The following is a 20,751-nucleotide window of genomic DNA, read 5'->3' as shown; positions in this document are numbered from 1 at the left end:
TTTATAAATACATTGCTATGAAAGAAACGTTATTGCACTGAATTTTGTAAGCACTGAGTTCTCCAATTGCTTCCTTTAGCCAAAAAGGGCTGTACTTTGTTCTTTGAACTCCACAGGAGTCAATACAGGGACAGCTCAACTACCTTTTCTTTTTCCACTTTCCTCTTTCACAACGTGCCACAAGAACTGGTAAGCACCAGGTCTACCCCTTTTTGGCTTTAATGTAAAGTCATGAAACTTGATCTAAAATACCTTACCTTCATAAAAAGACTCTCAAAATTATGTATGGGCAGGGGGGGACTCAACTGGTTCTCTCTTTGTAATTTGCAACGGATACAGGAACTAGCAAAAGCTCAAGCTTTAAAAACTACACAGGATTTTAACACTGAAATGGAGCTACATCCAGCTGTGCAATCATGGCAATACTACTGCAGCAGGTAAAAAGCTGAGGAAAGGCACAGTTCATCAGAACAGCTGTATTGGATCAGACCAAGGGCTCCCTACCCTGTATCTTGCTTCACACGCTTCACCTATGGAAAATCAGCATAGGGCAAGTCCATTCTGCTGTCACTTCCTAGCCTCCAACCATTTCTACCACAAGTCATCCCCTGAGCTTTACGTGGTTCGTATTCTCTTCTCTTTGTCTTCTTTGACTTCTCCCTGAAGTACTTGTTCAGTCTTCCATGTAAACTTCCTTGTCTCTCCCCCCAGCCTCTGTCAAGGAATCCCAAGGTGTTTCTCACCCTCCTGAATAAAGAGCCATCACCTTATGTTTGCTCTGAACTAGTGTCTGCATTTGACTGCCAAAAGTTTGGCAAAAACTGTGGTCAGACCCTACCCACTTCCAGCATGATTTGGTACTCCGCTGTTATATTTTCCTGAATTCTCTCTTTTCCAGACTAAAAAGTCTTCATATACTGAGCTGATCTCTGTTAGAAGCCTTTTCAAGTTTTGAATATCTTCCTGAAGCTTGTCCAGTTCTAATGTAACCTGTTTGAAACAAGAGGGCCAGACCTGCACACAGGATTCAAGGCTTGGGAGCACCACAGAGGTACATAGCTGCACAGTGATCTCCTCTGCTTTATTCTCTACTTTTCTCCTAATGATTTTCTTTTCTTCACTGCTGCTGAGCACTGAGCTGATGCCTTCATGCAAGTAACTGTCATGACTCCAGAGCATCATTCTTGGGCTAACAGTCACATCATCTCCATCCATTGTGTGCATCACCAAATCTATCAAACATCAATATGCACCACACGCATATGTGTACTGGTATTTTTAGCCAGTTCTGTAAGAGTTATACATTTTATACATATTCATTTGAACAAACTACAAGCATTCTTAATTAAGCTTATTTAAATGTCAACCACAAAATAATAGAATTAATCCCTTCCAAGGCTAAAATTTTGCAACCACTGTAACAGAAACACCACCAGGCACTGGGAACTTCTTCTGGGGATTCTGTCTCTGTATATTTGGTCTCAGTTTAGACCCTATGTATGGGATAATTTTAACCTCTTACTGCTACAGACACAGCTTCATTATTACATTCAACTATGCAAATATTTCATTGTATAATAATTTGGAAGCATCACAGAATGATAGAGGATGGGAGGCACCTCTGGAGATTGCCTAGTCCAACCTGCTGCTTAGGGGGAACGAGAGCAGGTTACTCACAGTCCTGTTTAGTTGGGAATTGAGTATCTCCAAGGATGAAGACTCCACAACCTCTCGAGGAACCTTTTCCTGTGTTTAGCACCCTCACAGTGGAATTTTTTTTCTTATATTTGAAAAGAATTTCCTGTACTTCACTTCCATTGTCTCTTGTTCTCTCAGCGAGGAAAATCCGTCTCCATCTTCTTTACTCCCTCCCAAATAGAACGATAGAAGGAAATAGGATGAGATTTTGGAGGGAGCAAGTGGATACTATGAGACTTGGATTCAAGACCTAATGAACCCATCCCCTCTGCAACATAAGGGGTGATTTAAGGTAGGTAAGATTGTTTTTTATCTTCAGCTACTGTTTTTTTGTTTGTTTGCTTTTTTGGGGGGAGGAAGATGATGCACAGAATGCTTTGCATACCCAAAACACAAAGCAGGCCAGTCTTGTACAAAGCACTTCTATTCCATTACACTAGAACAGGAGGGAAGCCCTAGCAGATTTTGGCCCAGCTGAGGGTACCCCTATATAGACATCACTGCTAAGTATGTTCCAAGTCTTTGTGCTGTCTCTTTTCTTAAAAATCACACTGAAGTTCACTTACTGTTGCATCAGCAAGTCTGGGTATTGGGGTGTGTGTGTAAAGGATGCATTTTTACCCTGAATATCAGTATTTTGTGCTGTTGCCATAGTCTTTGTGCCAGCTGTGCTGGCTAAACATTGTTTTTTCCTAGTTGGGTTAGGGAAGGGAAAATGTGAAGACCAAAACAGTTTGCAAAAAGTTTCCTTTGTTAATGTTTGTTCACTCTCTGCCTTGTAATGTGAGGTAGCCCTGAGATTGCCCAGCCCTTGTCCTGTACCCTCTTCCCTCAAAACACAGCTGAGAATGATGTTGCTAATTGTTGAGGCTTAACCCCTTTTAGTGAGGTCACTAAGCATATCAAGCTTCTTTGACCTCAGCCCAGCATCTGTTAGATACAGACATCAACATTCACTTTTTTGCAGCTAAGATGTGGGAATACCTACCCTAAAGGTGCTACCTTGCTCTTGCAGCCTGTGCTGAGAGCCAGCCAAGCTGAAATCCAAAGAATATCCAGATGCGTGTTTGGACACACCAGCACTGATGCACTTCCTTGGGGTGGAAATACCTTCAATCCCTGTCTAGCTGACCACTTAGTTAAACCAAAATGCTGCAAATAACAGTAACAAGGCTCTTCGTCCAAGAAAAGATGAAACAAAGTACTGAGGGACTCCATTTATATATAAAAATCATTTCTCCTGTGATTTCAGCCGCCTGTCTCTCTCAGACAAGACATGCAAGTTCTTTTCTTGCACTGAAGCATAACACCGGATAAAGCGATCAGAGCTCAGCTGGATCCTATTTTCTATATAAATTTTGCTAGTCAACTGGGGATGATCCACTGGGAAGAAATGCAGAATTCTTCCGAAGATCTAATCACATCTGAGGCTTCAATCTTATAACATCTCTCAAAGGGCAATATCAAAACCTTAGCAGGAAATCATTTGAATGACTGGCAAATGAAATGAGCCATTAGATACTGTTTTTTCTCTTTTTCTTTTGGATAGGTGATAAAACCTAATGCACACAGGATATCAAGAAATGTACCAGAAGTTTGGTTTAATTTTACCCTGCTGTGAGCAATCCTGTTATTTCTTCTTATATCTGAATTAGAGAAGCCATTCTCGAGTACTTAAGCCAGCCCACTCCTTGAAGATGAACTACTACATAGGTTATAACCTATCTGAGTCTGAGTAGTTTTATTTTACTTTTTTAATAAGTTCTTAAAAAGACATATATTTGCAGTACAAGCTATAGTGCAGATTCTTAAAATCTGCTGCAGGATTTTCTATCGGTTTGTTGTCTCAACCTGTTAAATATAGTGTTATGAATGTCATGAAATACTAAATAAACATGTGTTTACATGACAGAAAGTCTGTTACTAAATGTCTTAGTATATCAGGTCAACCAAACAATTATTCCCAACCCTGAATGGGCCAGAAAATCTTGAAAATGTTACTATATAATACTACATTTATAAATATTTTCCAGAACAAAGAACCAGTGGTTTAACATGATTTACATCTCACAGTTCCTCATATCACTGTAAGGAAACGTTTTTAGTTGTACTTTACTGAAAAAAAAGTTATTTTGCCAATTCTTTTAACTATGAGCTGCCCTTAGATATCTGAACATTTGATTCCTTTAGTTACCAGCCATGACCTGCACATAGCAATGCATGGATGCACCATCACCACTTCAGCAACACAAAATGGCACAGAAGCAATAAAGCCCTCTGCATGCAGAAATGGCACATGGTTGCACATATGTCTTGAGAGGTATGGGAGGCTTTTAAAGTATTATTGTTAAACTAGTTTTTTGGATTAATGAAATGCTACTTTATTTGGAAACTACACTGAGAAAATTTCATTTCCATGCTCATTAATAATGGGGCACAATTAGCATAATCTCTTCAACCCATTACAAAAAAATGCAAACATCAAATAAGAGAAGTTATAAAAACTTCTACCTTTAGATATATATTATTCTGTTTTAAACCCATCAGAGCTAAGCTCGAGAGACAGTCAGCTAACACAGTAAAAGTGAAATCCTGGAGGCAAAGCCCTGTGCTGTCAGGCTGGCACCAGCCACTTGGCAGAGCACAGTAAAGCATCTCAGATTCCTCTTTGAAACCATGTGTCCATGGCATTTTCCTTGAGGAAACGGCACTTACAGAGCCCACAGTGAATAAGGGAATGTTAAACTGATGGGAAGGACTGGTCCTACAACTTGCTTCTTGCAATGACAAGCACAAATTGCCACTGATGTATTGTCATTGCCTGGTACAGGAGGAGGCTTCTCAGACACTCTAGGTGTGCTAGCTACCAGCAATGGCCCACTAAAATCATCACAGCAGCCACTTCAGCAAAACTCCAGCTACCAATAATCACCAAAACTCCTCTTCTCCCCCAATCTACCCTTTCAACACTAAAAAATCTGTCAACAGCCCTATATAAACTCTCCTCCTGAGTGAGTTCCCCTTGCCCAACACCTACAGAACAAAACCATGCCTATCTGGCTTCATAGTCCTGGGCTCTCTCCCCCAGCAGAGAAGCTTTCTCTCATAATCAATTAGAACAGCACAAGTCAAATTTTTCCAGTTTCAGGTAAGTCACAGATCCAAGCAGCTCTCCATTGTTTATCAGCTTCGACAGAGAAAGGTTCCCCTCAAACTACTAGAAACACAATCATGCTTTGCATAAAGCACTATCCGAATTTTACTCTCAGAGATGGTCAAGCATTTTCAATCCAAACTTGTTAAAGATAGCATATTGAAATCTTAAGAGGAAAAAAAAAAAAAAACAACAATCAAACAAAAAAACCCCACAACATTAAAATGTACTAAAAAGTCCAAATGCTGAAAGTAGGAGAAAGTGTGTGTGCATGTATATACAAATAAAATTTAGTACTTCATGCAAGTCACAGTGACCAGTAGAGTTTTCCCATGTGTTCATCTCTTTTCCCAGTAGCATTGCCCAGACTGTATCTAGCATGATGGAAGTGCTTTCCCTCTCCAGGGGAGAGACCATAACCTCTTACTGCAAATACACTGTACATCGGGAACCCAGCCAGGAGAAGATAAAGAAAGCTGGAGACATACAAATCCTAATAGGCAATGGGGACAGCATTTGCAAGTGATATTTTTGGCTTTCAGACAGTATTTTTGGCAAGATGAATTCTTGGAAAAACAAACAATATTTTGTATGGAAAAGGTAAATCAACTTTATAAAAACTGAAGGGGGAAGGAGGGCATCTATTAATTTACCAAGCTGTTCTAATGTGTACATTTCTCAAGGAAAAAAATAGCTTTAAAAAGTAACGGGGAATATTATTTCATTCCCTGCTCATTGCTTTGAATTTGCTGCCCGTTTGTAAAACCTGCTGAAGGCTCTGCATGCCTGAAAGCCTGCCTGTTTTTTTTTGTTGTTGTTGTTGTTTTCCATCTGTTTCTCATTATCTAATAAAAGATATTACCTCTCCGTACAAAACTTGCCTCTCATGGAATATTATTCTGTTATCATGTACATTGGACTAATCTGGTACAAATGTCACAAACTATATAAATAAAAAGCATCATGATATCCTTTTTTTAAGCAAGCTCTGACACTTTATCTCTATTCTTACCAAGATGTAGTTTAAATAAAGAAAAAGAGGAACAACAAGACCTCAGCTGAGCTGCAGAAATGTGGGTTATAATGTCAGTGAAACAAAATACAAGCTGCACCCTGCCTATCAGCTGCTGCACTTCATACCAACACACCATTTATTACTGTCATGACACACTCTGTGCCACACATCCCAGTGCACAACATAGCAATCCCATTCACATTTCGGCTAAGTGAATTCCCTCCTACAGATTCTCCTTGAAGCATATTAGTTAATAATTAGATAATTGAGTCATTTGTCTCATTACAAAATGCCATGTTCAGCATGTAATGTGCCATTTCACATTTTATTCATGATTCAGAAATGCTAGAAATTTACCTTGCAGCTTCTCAAACTTTATTATAGAGTATTTACGACATTTCTGCCTTGCCTTCTTTTGAAATTTCAAAGCCTGATTAAGAGATAAAAATCAGGTTTTAGTTATAAAAGAATTTAGATCACTGATGCTCACAGAAGGATGCTCTTTTGTGAACAAATGGATTGCACTGGCAGTCTCACTCCATTCCCATTAGGAATGTGTCCCCACAGAGGTACCTGCTTGAGGCACACAGAGGTTCACACAACTTGAGGTTCACAGCCCAGTATAGAGCTCTGCTAAACACGTATTTTTGTGTGTGGATTAAGCTCATATAAAACGTGTAGCCATAAAGGTATCTTGTAGGTACCTTGTAGGTATCATAAAGGTACCTTGTTAGGTAAATGTTTCTACTCTGTTTACAGCAGAAGCCAAAATATCTGTTGTGACAAGCATGGAAACTGCTGCTGGCCCAGTGTCATGACATGATGCTTTCAGTGCATATTCAGAGGTTTGGTTGCTCTTTCCTTGAAGGAAAATGGGTAAGGGACATTTCTGAGGCTGTCACACACTCATTTTTTCCATATAAATCTGATTTCTGCAGCTGATAATTATATAGTTGGTTGGTGACTGTTTTTTTAATAGTCTTTACGACAGATCTCCTGGGGAGGCCTGGGACAGAGAAGAGCTGCGCTTGCAAGATGCTCCTCAAAAAGTGTTGTATCACAGACTGGCTGCAATGCTTCACAGAAAGAAAGGAAAGAGAAACAAAACAAAACAAAACACAAATTCTCCAACTAGTGCAAGTCAAAGTTCTGGAAGGAGCAACAGGAAAGTGTGTGTGGCCTGTGAATGGAAAGCTGGGTTGCCAGGGGCTGTAGGGAACTGATGCAGAATTGGCCTCATCTGAAGAAGACTATCACTGATGATAATGCAGTTTGAGGAGATTTTGCAACTGATAATTGCAGTTTTTATGTGGTCAGAAGTTTTGGGTGAGGACACACAACTGGTCAAAAGTGGGGTAAATATACTTACAGAGTGAAAAAGAAAAAAATGTAATAAAGGAGAACATTAATATCATTCCAACAGAGAGTTATACAATATTTTGTATGTAAATAGGATGAAAATGTAACTTAGATATTACTTGATCATGGTAACATTTGCAATATTATCACAGATTTTACTGAGAACCACAACTGTCTTATACTAAGCATAGAACAAATTCAGAACAAATGATGTTCCCTCTCTCTTCCCATCCAAGTGTTAGCTAAGGCACTAACAGAAATAAGCAGATAGGTAAGAGAGGCCAAGGAATAAAAGGCAGCATAATAGGAAGTCATCTCAATAGCCCAGGAACCACCAGCTGTTGGCAGTCTTTACAGCACAGGAGTGCTGAACTTCAAATCATACCACAGCTCACATGAATAATGACAATGCTGCTGAACGGTGAGACTAATTCTGTATTTAAAAAGACTGTTAAAAGTGGAGAAGGTGTATAAAGAGCCAAATGAATCCAAGGTCTCAAAACTTGAACCTTGCATAATAGATTGACTAAATGGACAGCTCAGAGGTACAATGCTCATTTTCTGTATTTGCACCAAAAGGGGCAACAACAAAAACAACAACATATTTTCCAGTGGTGGTGGTTCTTATCCTGAAAAGAAGGAGGGAAATAAATAAAATATTATTTTAAAAAAGACAGAACACTGAATTTCGGGAACCACTCAATTTCGGGAACCATCACAAAGCTGAACTTTGTTCACAGAAAGGTCCTATGTTCATCCAAAGGTTGAAGCTGAAAAAAATCTGCTGAGTAATTAAATGCCAAGTTTTATTTCTGGCTTATATGAGCTTCTGCACAGAAAATACTATAAATTACTATAAAATTCTAAAACATCATGCAGGAGTTGGGAGCACATATAAGTAACTGTCCCTGATCATGAAGTCTATAAACATCAACAGTTCCTATAGCAGCCATTCCTATCCTTTTAATGTTCCCAATCTGAAATACTCTCTTTCTATTTCACTACAGCACTTTCACAATCTGTTAAGAAAGGATCCCAGAAAGTAACCCTTTAAATCTACCTTTAAGATATTTTAAATAACACATGTTACTAACTATTGTGATAACTCACAATTTCAAGACTGATTTGGGTCTGCATTTTTCTTCTGTCCGAGGGAGAAGTTTCACTGAACTGGGAACAAAACATTAAGTTGTTTTGGAAGGGATTCCTCACCAAAACTTGAGTGACGTCCAGGCAAGCAGATTACTGCCCCCAGGGAAGCACAGGCATGGATGTAGAGCTGGCATTTTGTTGTGAACTCTCCCACACTCTGGAAACCATTACACACCTGTTAAATGTGCTCATACAAAGGAACCAGAAAGTCCAGCTAGACTTCGCTTATTAACTGCAGCCATGTTCTTCTGCACAGAAACTGCCACAAGAAAGGGACTTCCCTAGGCATCAGGACAAAAATTAGCAGAAAAACAGGGAATGGGCAACTCCAGAATGGCAACTTTGTATTCTTAACTAGTCAAAGACAACATATAAACAGTGATTACAAAAACAGAAATTTGCTTAGAAGCCCACTCAAATGGGCTCCATATGTCCTGGAGCCTTTCTATTTTGTGATTCTATTTTTAGGTAGAGAGAGGTTTTTATCTGTTTTCACTACATTCATTTAGATGCCAGCAGCTGCTACACACTAGCGTGCATCCCAGCCTTCATTCCTGTAGTGCATAAGGGTACTTAAAACATCTGAAGCATGGCAAGGAAACATTCAAACTTTGTATTTTTGGATCAGCTCCTAACTACAGCAATATCCAGGCATCCTGTGTATATTATGTCAAAACATAAAAGTAACTTATACCATTCAGACATGTCATTTTCCATAATCATTACACAATTAAACAGAAGCTGAGATATACAAAAAGGCAGATTACACAAAACAGGATGCTTGAATAAAGTAGAAGTTTTCCTTCAAGGGAAACTTCTGGCCTAACAATTTTGATTTTTTCCCCTGCAGAGGTAAAAACTCATGAACTGCTCAACTCAGAGTTGACTCAAGTTATACCAGTTTTGGTACTAAGTCAGCTGGGGTTCAACTAATGTCAAACAATCCAACTCTGAAGTCAAAAATTCAGACATGTTCATCCTCAGCATTAATTCTTTACTCAGAGGAAAGGGTCTTTCAGCATCAAGCCAGTGAACCAAGTGTTATCCTCCTTCTCCATTCTCTTAATCCTGCCTTTAATGAGCTTGTTTACAGTCATAAATTAAAAAAAAAAAAAAGAAAAAGTTAATAGTAATAAAGAATAAAACTAGTATTCCTTATGGCATGCTCTGGCTCATTATATTAAGGTATTTTAATCTCGCAGTAATGTAACAGTATTGCTTTTATTACTAACGTCAAATTATATAAAAAGAAACACAAACCTTTTTAGCACTCAATTCTGATACCTTCCTCAGAAGCGTATATAAGATTTACTGGGAAGATAAGAATCAGTAGTTGTGAAGTTTAGCAGCGGAAAAATAACATCTATTCAATCCCTGCCATCGGCATCCAAAACCACATTTGGATTTTGCTGGAACAACCACCAGTACCTCATCATTAACACCTTTACTGCCAGGAATTTTCATGGAATAACTAAATGCAACAAAATCCACATTACTATGAAATGAAAGAGGCCCAAATCAAACAGAGCTTGAGGTAATAGAAAAAGAGTTGAGCAATAGCTCACTATAAGTGACTAGATAGCTTTAGAGAAACTTGGTAGTAATTATCATGATCCTGGGACAGCCTTGTCACATCCTGCGGGCATACTTTGTAGTCATATTACTCCTCCTTGTCATCTTCTGCTTCACACTCCTCCAGTCTGAATCAAGATCCACTGAGAATACAGTTGATACCGACTGAATGATCCACTACTTCAATATCTCTAAAATCATCCCCTGGGTTACTGAAAATAAAATACTGTTTCTTTGCTAGCTCCTATACCTGCTGATAAATCCCTGCTAAGTGCAGCAATGCAGAGTTTTGGGAAGCTTCAGATCTTCTCTATATTAGGAGTGGCAAAAACTTAACAGGGTCATGAAGATTGTCCTCAAAGATTTGACTCCCTGGCCAGGCAGTTTAGGTCATTGCTCCTTCGGACACTTAAAAGGCATGTTTATTTTTCTTCTGGAGAGCATTCAAAAAATCCTTACTCCATCTCCAGAACGTCAAACAACTGCATTAAAAATTATGTCTGTTTAAAAACAAAAAGGTTGTGTTCTGTACTCAGGTTTTAGTCCACAGGGAGTTAAACAAGAGCCATGTTTTCATACATTTGCCATGTTCTGTAAAAACAGTTTTGTTGTTTTTAACTGAAAAATGTTTTTTCCTGAAACTTCCTGCTCCAAATCTGAACCTTCCAGAAAAAGAACTGTGACAATATCTGGCAAAAATTCCTATCAAACCACATCACATTCAAAATAAGATGGTCAGTACCCCAAGGACCTCCTGACCACATATATCCTCATCTCCAGCAGGAAGAGCCAAGCAAAGATGTATTTTCTGATGAAACCAAGAGTTTTCTACATAAATGCTTTGGTATGCTAAAATATACCTGTTCTGGTTCTAGTTAAGCACCTCTGGCTGCCACAATATGGCGTATATATCTATGGGACAAAAGTCTCAGATTTAATGTGTGACATTAACGTGCAATTATGATGCCCTCATAAAAAATACCATGTTGCTCAGAGTGGTGGACAGGCCTTGCAAACACCTCTAGGATCACACACAACTGAAGAGCAGGCTGATGTCACTACAAGATAAAAAAATACTGTAGAGCACAGAGCAGCAGCAGTGTTTTAAACACAATCCCCCATCAATTTGTACCAGCACACCCTGCAGCATAACAGCGGTGTTTTATGGCCTTAAAGCACACAGTTCACCTCAACACCTCTGAGTGCTGTCTACTTGTTTTCCACAAAAACATGCTGCATGGCTTCAGAAGTCTGTTGTTTCAACATCATCAATATTACTTTCTGTCTAGCACCCTGAAGTTTGTCTAGTGAATGAGGCACATTGTCTTGATACACCGCTGTGTTTTTTCCACTGCTGCTGAGCGGCTGGACACATCAGGCATGGTCCACGGTTTCTCTTTTTCCCTCTGGAGATGCCAGATGGAATGTCAATTTCAGACTAAACAAGCAGTGGTACTTGAGGCAGCAGCAAGGACGGAGGAAGCACAAGCCTGATAGGTGACAACACCGAGGACAAACAAGACAGTAAGCAGGGAAAAAACAACTTTCAAGAAATCCTTCTGTAAATATCAAGCCAGCTAATTTTTCAAAGCTAAAGGAGACAACAGAGACATGAGAGAAGCAGAAAAGAAAAGGTGTTTAAGGGGAAGTTAATAGCAAAATCAGATGTTTATCTCATCTCTGGATCTCACTGGTTTGATCCACACACAAGCCCTTGCAGGGCTCTCAGTGATCATTTCGGGTTTAGGCTCCCATCTGCCAGCTCACCAGCGGAAACTGCCAGGCAGCTGCACAGTAAGACACACTGGCGTAGCTCAGAGGAAGAGCTAGCCCAAGCTGCACGGCTTCAGTTTTGCAATTACTGGAGATCAGCCACTGGAAACCCACTGTAAATTGAGTGCCTAAGTCCTAACAGGCTACCTGAGCGGTCCACAGCCGCAGGTTTTACCTCTGCAGTACCAGATAATTGTGTTACTAGCATGAGCCACCACAATGCCGTAATATGTTTTGTTAATACAACAGGCTCTGACTTAATTAATCATGTATCTGTAAGAGTAATAATTACATTATTATGAAACATTCTTTAGTGGGTTTGTAGGAGCTGTACCACTATGCTCAATACCTGTTGCACATGGTGAAAATTGGAAAAATCATGTCAGGAACCTTTAGGTGGGAAAAAATCACAACTAACCATCAATTAACTAATTATCTCTAAAGTATAGATGCATATCTAGTCTCTCTTTACAATCAAAGAAGAGAAAAAGGCATGCTTGGGGCCTGGTCTGTCTCATCCTAAAAAAGACACAGCAATAGGTCAGAAGTCTACAAAGGGAAGTTGTTCAGGTGAAAGTACCTACATAGGCATCTAAATGCACGTTACAGGAATACCAGTGCCTGTGTGTCTCTGTTTTCTGTAATGAACATGAAAGCTAAGCACAATACAGTTACCAATACCACCATAACACAGATGAGAAATGAAACAGCTCAGATCTGTATTGGAAATTTATCTCAAGAATGCTGCTGCCTATATAGTGGGATGAAATGTTGTGCCTTCATTTAAATCGCTCTTAATAAGGGCAGGTTCTCAGCTCTTCTAAACTCAGAGAGCACCATTTTATTTTGACAAAGCAAGAAATACATCACTTAGGGGTCTGGATTACTCTCAGTTTTGCAAAAGACTCAGAGCTATAATTTCTGAGGTTTCTTCCTCTCTTCCCTACTTCTGTCCCACATTTTGTGATATTCAAATTATTGCTTTCAAAAGCAAATAGTTATACTATCTGAAAATCTACTAAATACCTGTTCCTGTGGGGAAAAAAAAAAAATTCTAAAGTGGCTGCTTTCTTTCAGAAGCCACTTCTTGCAAGCTATTGGATATCTACAATTTTATGCATTGGGATATGGACAATAAATGATTTTCCCTTAACAGCAACTTCTCATCAGTAGTTGACAATTCGATTACCTCTTATCTTTCTTCTTGACGTGCAGTTGCTTTCCCAACCTATAAAACAAAGTCACTAAGGCCACAAGGTATTCTATTCAATTTTCAAAACATGAGATTCAGTGTCAGAGACTTGACCTGAAACATAACTCGCAGAATTGGTTTGCCAGCAGTTTGTATCCTCAGCTCAGGTCCTTATGGCTAATGGAAGGAAATTGTTCCTCCTTGACATCTCCGAGGTGCAGGCGGCAGAAGCTAAAGCCAGCAAGAGGAGCAACATCTCAAGCAAACCAGTCCTCTGCATTTCACAGCATATCTGCACTCTTCTTGCATCCCTTTAATTTAGGCTTGTAATTGAGTTCTCTGAAATAAATTGCTAACTCTCTTTGGTGTCAGGCATAAACTGTCAGGAATGTGAAAATGTGATACAAAAGAGAATCTGAATAAATAGGATAAAGGCTGAGAGAATAGGTTGTGAGAGGAGCTTAAATGACAGCATACTGCATGAAAACTCCCCCAGACCAATATCATGTCTCCAGGAGAGGCCATTAGAGCATACTTAAGAAAGATTATAAGGAATGTGGCAAATATAATAATCCTTCCTCAGTATCCTCCTCATACAGCCAGAGAATTAGAGACCATTAGCTGTCACAGGGCTTAAGGGAATGAGTGAGAAGAGGGCTCCATGGTACAGATGCAGGGTAAATGGCTGGGTAAACAGCCTGATTTCCAACAGTATGTTTGACCCAGGAAGAGATGTCTTTGTGTAGCCAAACTACAACAAATGGTCTCTGTAACATAACAGTGTCCTAAATCTTACACAATCCTACCTAAGGCAGACCTGCTTCATAATGGAGAATGTAGATACTGAGTCGGAAGAAATATCTTTAAATACTATTAAAGAGCAATTTACACCACAGAGGCAAAAAGCTTTCAAAGATGCCATTTTATTTGGAAAACCCATTTAGCACTTCTCCACCCTACTTGTTCCAGTAGCCTACTGTCCTCTCCCAGATAGGAATGGTGTGTAATAACAGCATATTGGGGCAGAACCAGGGATAATCAGGCCCATATCCTGCCTCTTTCTTGCCAACATCCTACATTTTATGGAAGAACAGAAAATCAGGGTAATTATGGATTATACTTGCACATGGCATTACCCTCTCAACCCTTGCCTATTAAAGTTTCAGAGACTTCCACAACCAAGGAAGGACTTGAACCAGCAAGTTGAACTTGGACGTTCATGGACTTATTCTCCTTGAATTGCTCTAAGTCCTTTTAGCGTGACAAACTAGTTTGACTCTGTTCCACAAAAACATGAGCTGACACAAATTAACATAGAAAACATTTCTTCCTAAGAAACGAACAAGATGGTGTTGTGTATTTATTTTCCTTACAAGGAAATGCTATGCTAAGCAAGAAGAAAGTCAGCTGCCAAGCAATGATGACAACTATCACTTGAGCATAGAACTGTGACAGGGAGCAGGAAATTACCATTTTGCTCTGCAGGGAATCCTGGTTTACACCCCTGGTCTGGAGGACATTCAGAGACCAATGGAAGAACATGGAAGAACATGAAAGCAACCTATAATCTCACTGTACCGTGGGCGTTAATTAACCTGGCAGCCATCCAAACTGCTGGCATTAAAATCCTCTTATCTGAGAGCTGCACATTTCAGCATTTCTGCAGTCTCTACTGTGCACAGAGACATTGTACAGCAGCAGCGGGCTACCAAGAAATAAGAAAAAGAGGCAGAAACCGAGGAACACTGCAAAGTATTTAGTTGTGATCAGAACATCTGTTAGTAGTTGGAGAAACATGCTATCTCAAGAAATGCACAACTAAATAAAGCAGGGGTTGCATCAAGAATGTAATAAGAACAACTTTGAGAAAACAAGCATAAATGATCTCTAGTGAGAGTATGTTGCAATCAAGGTAAAATCGTGCTGAAGCCAGAAAGTTCAAATAAAGATACTTGTCTCTGAAAAGGAATTGTTTTTCTACATACCTGTCCAGTCTCCTACTACTTTAAGGTGGACCCCAAACGTTGCTTTGGTATCTGTAGGGCACTAAAAATATTAAATATATTAAGGACCACTTCTGAGTAACAAGAAAGTAATAAAATGCATTCAAAATACAGTTGTTAAGACAGAACCTGGTGTAAACAGGTCAATCCTGAGGAGCCATACCAGCAGCTATACCCTTTAGAAAGCAAGTCTAGCATTAGTTCTGTTCATGAAGCCAAGCATGGCTACTTTCCACTTGCTTTTAACCCTTTCTTCTGGTCAAGGGAGTTTGGGATGGATTCGTCTGGGGGTATGATTTGGAACGACCACTTCACCAAGCATTACTCAACAACGGTTTCAACGGAGGATGCAGCAGTACGGAAGTACTGCCCCCTCCTACCAACCTTTCATTCAAAATTCATTCAAAAATCAGGAACTGCCCCATCATCCATAAACCATTGAAAAAAACATATTTCCTTTAAGACACTTCTGCTTCTTGAGTGTCAGGGCTCATAATTTCAAGTTATGTGATCATTCTCACAACTGTTGTTTTCTTCTAAATTAATACCAAGATTTTGCTGCCCTTCCCAGGATCTTAGAGTTCAAAAAGGCAAAACACCATATTGCATGGCATACTATGAAACTGCTTTGCTGCCACTATTCTCTCACTCTGCACCTATGCCCTCACCTTGGTGCTATTTAGTTGTGACTATCAATAAATGAATTGTTATTTACAGTCTTATCCACACCATGATACCTAAAACCCTCCAGTCAAGCCATGTCAAAGGTCTGAAAAGCCTTCTCAGATTCATTCCTTATTAAACCCCAGGAGACTTCTACCTCACTGGCTAGACAGCTTTTGCAGGTACACTGAATGGTTTCACACACAAACAGGACAAGCAGCTACTCCTTGAACAAAGATTCTTGACTTTCCTTCTATAAACCAACGTGAATTGGTTTCCCTTTGTCAAAAAATATTACTACTGCATTTTGATGCCTTTCTTAGAACCAACCTTTTAATGACTGATCTAAAGTCCATCATGAATCCAACACCCAACCAATGACATATCTGTTTCTGTTTTTCTCCTCCTACAGACAAATATGAATGCTGAAGAGAGGGATGAGATTCTAGGAACACAACTACATTTTAAACAAAGGAGGCTCCAGGAGTGAACCGAAGCCTCAATCATCCACCATGCTGAGAGAACATTTCTTGGCTCTGGTCTGGACCATTCCCACGAGCTTTCTCAAGATAATCTCTTGTGGAGTGTGAAACCACTGGCCTCAGGGCTGAGGATCCATTCCTATCCCTCCTTATTTAGTCGTAAAGAAACAGATAAAAGTTTAGTATTCACTACATCTTGGCAAACCTAGAAGGATTACAATGTCCCAGCTAGTCACTTCATTTTTATGAAGGAGAAGAGCATTCATGTTAAGAGTACTGATCACTACACAGACTCATGTAATTCCTCGTTATGTTTCAAATTTTCCTACAAAATGTTGGTACAGATACTTATTTCAGCCAGTCTTAGCCTTCAAAAATAAGGCATTAAGGGAGGGATTCAGGAAAACTCCATATAACAAGGCCTATGTTCTTTGTGGCTGGTTACACTGTCCTCCAGAACAAAAATATATGGAGCAATTCTCAGCATGAAAGTAGATATGCTGCCTCTCTGCTAGAAAGAAGTATTCTAGCTGCAAAAACATCTGTTCTCCTGGGGATCTCTGTAACAGCCTTTAGCAGAGTTTATTTTTCAGTCTGGGTTGTCCTATCGTTCCCTGCGTTTCGCAGGAGACTAAGTGATTTTCTTAGTCCGACCATGAAAAATCCCAGGTCAGCACATCTTCTATAAAGCTGTCTGTCATTCCCTCCTGCCATTACAGTTAATGGCAGGATACCCCTTGACTCAAGTTGGATAGGTTCAAACCTATTATCCTTTACACTACCCTTGGGACTAACTCTTTTCTGCACTACTTTGAAAAATTATCCAATAAAAAAAAAAGAGAGATTTATTTCTCTTTAGCCTCTAGGAAGCCTATTCTGATATTTATAACTGGTTATGAGGGTTCCTCGGAGAGTTCTGGAAAAATCTTATTGTGCTACTAAATCTTACCCGAGGAAACACCCATCACCAAGGCAACACAGTGTGAAATTCCCCATGTCCAAGAGAAAGAAAAATTGGAGATGGTCCAGCAGAGGGCCACCACAATTATTAGGTTGGAGAACCTGACATACACAGAGAGGTTCAAGAACATGTGTGTTTAGCCCCAAAAATGAAGGCTCAGAGCAATACTCAGAGTGATCACTGCCTTCCAAAATCTAAAATGAAGCTATAAAGATGGAGATGCTCTCTTCACCACCATGTGTGATGGCAGGACAAGGGACAAAACTGTTTCGGGGAAACTCATTCTGTATATAATTAAAATATTCTTCACTGTGAGAACAAGTAAGCATTAGAATAGCTATTCCAGAGAAAAGGAAGAATTTTTCTTGCTAATTCAGCTTCACAGATCCCTGGATAACCTAACCGAAGACCCTTGCACCAGAAGGTTGGGCCTCATGACCTGCAGAGGCCCCATACAGCTTAAGACTGCTACAATTTGAACTTTTGTAATTTGAACTTTTAAATTTTTATCTACAATTTTATGCACAGAACACTTATTTTATGTCTCTCGTCTCCATAAACACAGTAAGTCTCCCAACTGTAGCTTTTTCCAAACCATTAAAGAAGATTAAGAAAAATATTCAGACAGCTTTTCAGAAGTTGAATGGTAAGATCAAGTTAACTTTCATATGTCATTGACAGGCCATTGAGAATGTGAAATTAGGTGCAAGGAAATTTTCTTCATGGAAGCACAGAATCATGGAATTGCTGAGACTAGAAAGCACCTCTGGAGACTGGTTAGTTCAATCCCCCTGCTCAAGCATGGTCAGTGAGAGACAGTTATCCAGGGCAATGCTCAGTCGTGTGTTGATTATCTCCAAGGAAGGAGCCTCCACAGCCCTTCTGGGCTATATGTGTCAGTGTTCAACCTCCCTCACATTAAAAGTCTTCTTATGTCCAGATGGAACCTCTTGTATTTCAGTTTGTGCCCACTGTCTCATCCTGTCTCTGTACACTGAGTCTGTCTCTGCTTTCTTTACGCCCCAGTCAGGGAGCCCCAGCTCTTTCAGCCTCTCCTCATAGGAGAGATGCTGCAGTCCCTTGATCATCTTCATGTTTGTGCTCCCCTCTGTCCATGTCTCTCTTGTACTGGGGAGCCCAGAAGTGGACACTCCAGGTGTGTCTCAGCAGTGCTGAGCAGAAAGCAAGGATCAACTTTCTTGTCCTGCTGGCAATGCTCTGCCTAACACAGCCAGGCCTTGTTTGGTGCAAGGGCACATTGCTGGCTCACGTTCAACTTGGTGTCCACCACGACCCCCAGGTTCTTCTCTCCTGAGCTGCTTTCCAGCTGTCAGCTCCTATCATGTACCTGGGTTTATTCCCCAGGGTGCCAGGAGCACGACTTGTTTTCAGCCTACCTCCCCATCTATTCATTTAGTCCATGCTTCACCAATCTCTCTATAAGGATCAGCGTCAAAAACCTTGAGAATTATTATGCCCATTTCACATACCTAAGTCTCTGATCACCTATTCCATTTGATTTGCAATATTTCATCTTAAAAACACTGCACAGCTAAACACTGCTTCATGATCCTTATTACTGTCAGCTCATACAGGCATTTAAACTGACATCTATTTATGTTCAATAAAGTAAAAGTCAAGCACAAGCTGAAGTGCCCTCTTGAATTAGAAATCAAGAGAATAAGTACACGAGCCCTGGTAAAATAAAGGCTATTGAGGTGGCCTCAGCAAAATGCATGACGTCCTCTCTGCAGCTGTGAACAAGAACAGTAAAATTGCTTTTAAAATGTGTTTTGGCAAACAGTGCTTGGATTTCCCCCAGCTCCTTTTAGTCTGAAGAGTCCTAAAAACAAGCTAGTGACTACTAACAAAACTGTGGCAGGAGTTGCATGCAGCCCCTTATCACCTCCTTATTTCCCAGCACACCAAGAGAAGATTATTAAGATTAGCCAATCCTGAAATAAAAACTGTTTTCCAAACTGGAAAACTGTCTGTAGTAAGAAAGAACACTGGACACTATTAAACAAAATGTCACAAGTTTTTCAGTAGTTCTTTCTGCACTTTGGAGAGCACTGCTCTGTGCACTTTCTGCACCATAATCAACCTCATTTGATGCACTCATTTGATTAAAATGACACAATACACAAATTAACTGTAGCAGATAGGTATAATTATGTGAAGCTCTGTTAATTTTATTCTAACCTCAAGCTATCCGTATCTTCAAAAAGTGAAAGATTTTACAGGTAGGAACGTCTATGCTAATCAGGTTATCTACACCAGCATTTGGCCAGCCTCCAAAAATAATGAAGACCAAAGGAATTCTGATAAATTTAATAGAACTGTGCAGATTTACACCCCTGGAGAAAACAAACTATGCTCTTAGCATAATACGTTGGTAGATTTTCACAGAGCTGTTAATCACAAGTGAGAAAGTTTATAATACATATTTTTATTGTAGTTTTTGCATGTATTTTCAGTCAGAGCAGTGAAAATAGTACTTTGTACATAGAAAAAAACACATATGGAATACAGATTATTTTGTATCTTGACAAAAAAAAACCTTTAAATATATTTTCTTCCTATTTTTTTCCCCAAGCTAACTGTAATACAAATGCAAATTATCACATAGGGAATTAGCAACAGTCCCTGGAGAACTTTATGCTTATAAATCAGCAGATGAATTACACTTACCAGTGGTTGTAACTCTACTATTTATGTCTATACTGAGATAAAATATAGATGATAATTTTAATTAATAATCTTAATAATTTAAGTAATGAATGTTTAACTCAGTACTAGATTAATACATACTTGAAATGTATTTTATCAGCTTTAAAGACTGAACACAATTCTCTGCTGTCCTCTATGCCTTGCTTTTATGTGAATATATAAAGTGAGTGAACTAATCACTATGAGATCATAGTGGTAATACTTTACACCAACTTTATATTGGTATAAAAGTCTCCTGGAGGTGATGAGAAATGGAGAAATCTGTGCATATGAGAGCACGACATATAGCAAATGAAAACTATGTTGTCGGCATCCGTGTTTCCAGCTTAGAACACCCCAAATATTCATCACCACTGGTATCCATTCCCAGTCAAGAATCCGGTCCACAACAATAAACAGAACGCATCTTATTGAAATATTAATGACATTAAAAAATACTGGAGTATTTTAAACACTTTTTTAAAACACTTTTTTTAGACCTTGGGGTGTAGGAGAGTCAACAGCAAGCTAGCAAGAAAAAAGAAATAATAATAATTCCAGAAACTTTCTAGCTCTTTTCTACCTTTGTCCATATGAATTGTGAAGAGATGTTTTTTTTTTTTATTACAGTGCTGTCATGGACACACCAGAATAACACTGGAAAATATCTATTATCAGGAAAAAGGAGAAGAGGGAAGGGGAGAGAAGAAGAGCAGAAGGAAAGGGAGAAGAGGAGAGATCCAAGCTATGTACCTCCATGCAGCTGTGTGAATAAAGTTCCTTACAAGTTCCTGCACAGCTGCACATTTATCTACAGGCTGGGCAATGCTGGAGATACTGCACTCAAACTGATGCACCACAGCAAACATCAACTTCTGTCTTCAGTGCTGTAGCACTGGTGGCCTGAATTGTGCCCAAAGATTTTAAGATCTGTGCCACAGCTAGAAGAGCAAAGAAAAACCTCATCTTCTCCAGTGTCAAGAACTATAAAGATCACTGCAGAATTTGTTCAAACAAA

The 20,751-nt window shown here is 39.4% G+C and overlaps 1 protein-coding gene across 2 annotated transcripts in view; it reads right to left on the bottom strand.

Annotated features, from left to right (window-relative positions):
- NOX4 (NADPH oxidase 4) overlaps nucleotides 1–20,751 on the bottom strand; it is a 117,261-nt gene that overhangs the window by 52,454 nt on the left and 44,056 nt on the right. For both annotated transcript variants that reach the window (XM_032199976.1, XM_032199966.1), the window contains exon 12: nucleotides 14,901–14,961. In XM_032199976.1, coding sequence (XP_032055867.1) covers nucleotides 14,901–14,961 — 61 coding nt within the window. The remainder of the gene's footprint in view (nucleotides 1–14,900; nucleotides 14,962–20,751) is intronic.

The sequence above is a fragment of the Aythya fuligula genome, chromosome 1, assembly GCF_009819795.1.
Source record: "Aythya fuligula isolate bAytFul2 chromosome 1, bAytFul2.pri, whole genome shotgun sequence".
Taxonomy (NCBI): Eukaryota; Metazoa; Chordata; class Aves; order Anseriformes; family Anatidae; genus Aythya; species Aythya fuligula.
This window is presented reverse-complemented; position numbering and strand designations above follow the sequence as displayed.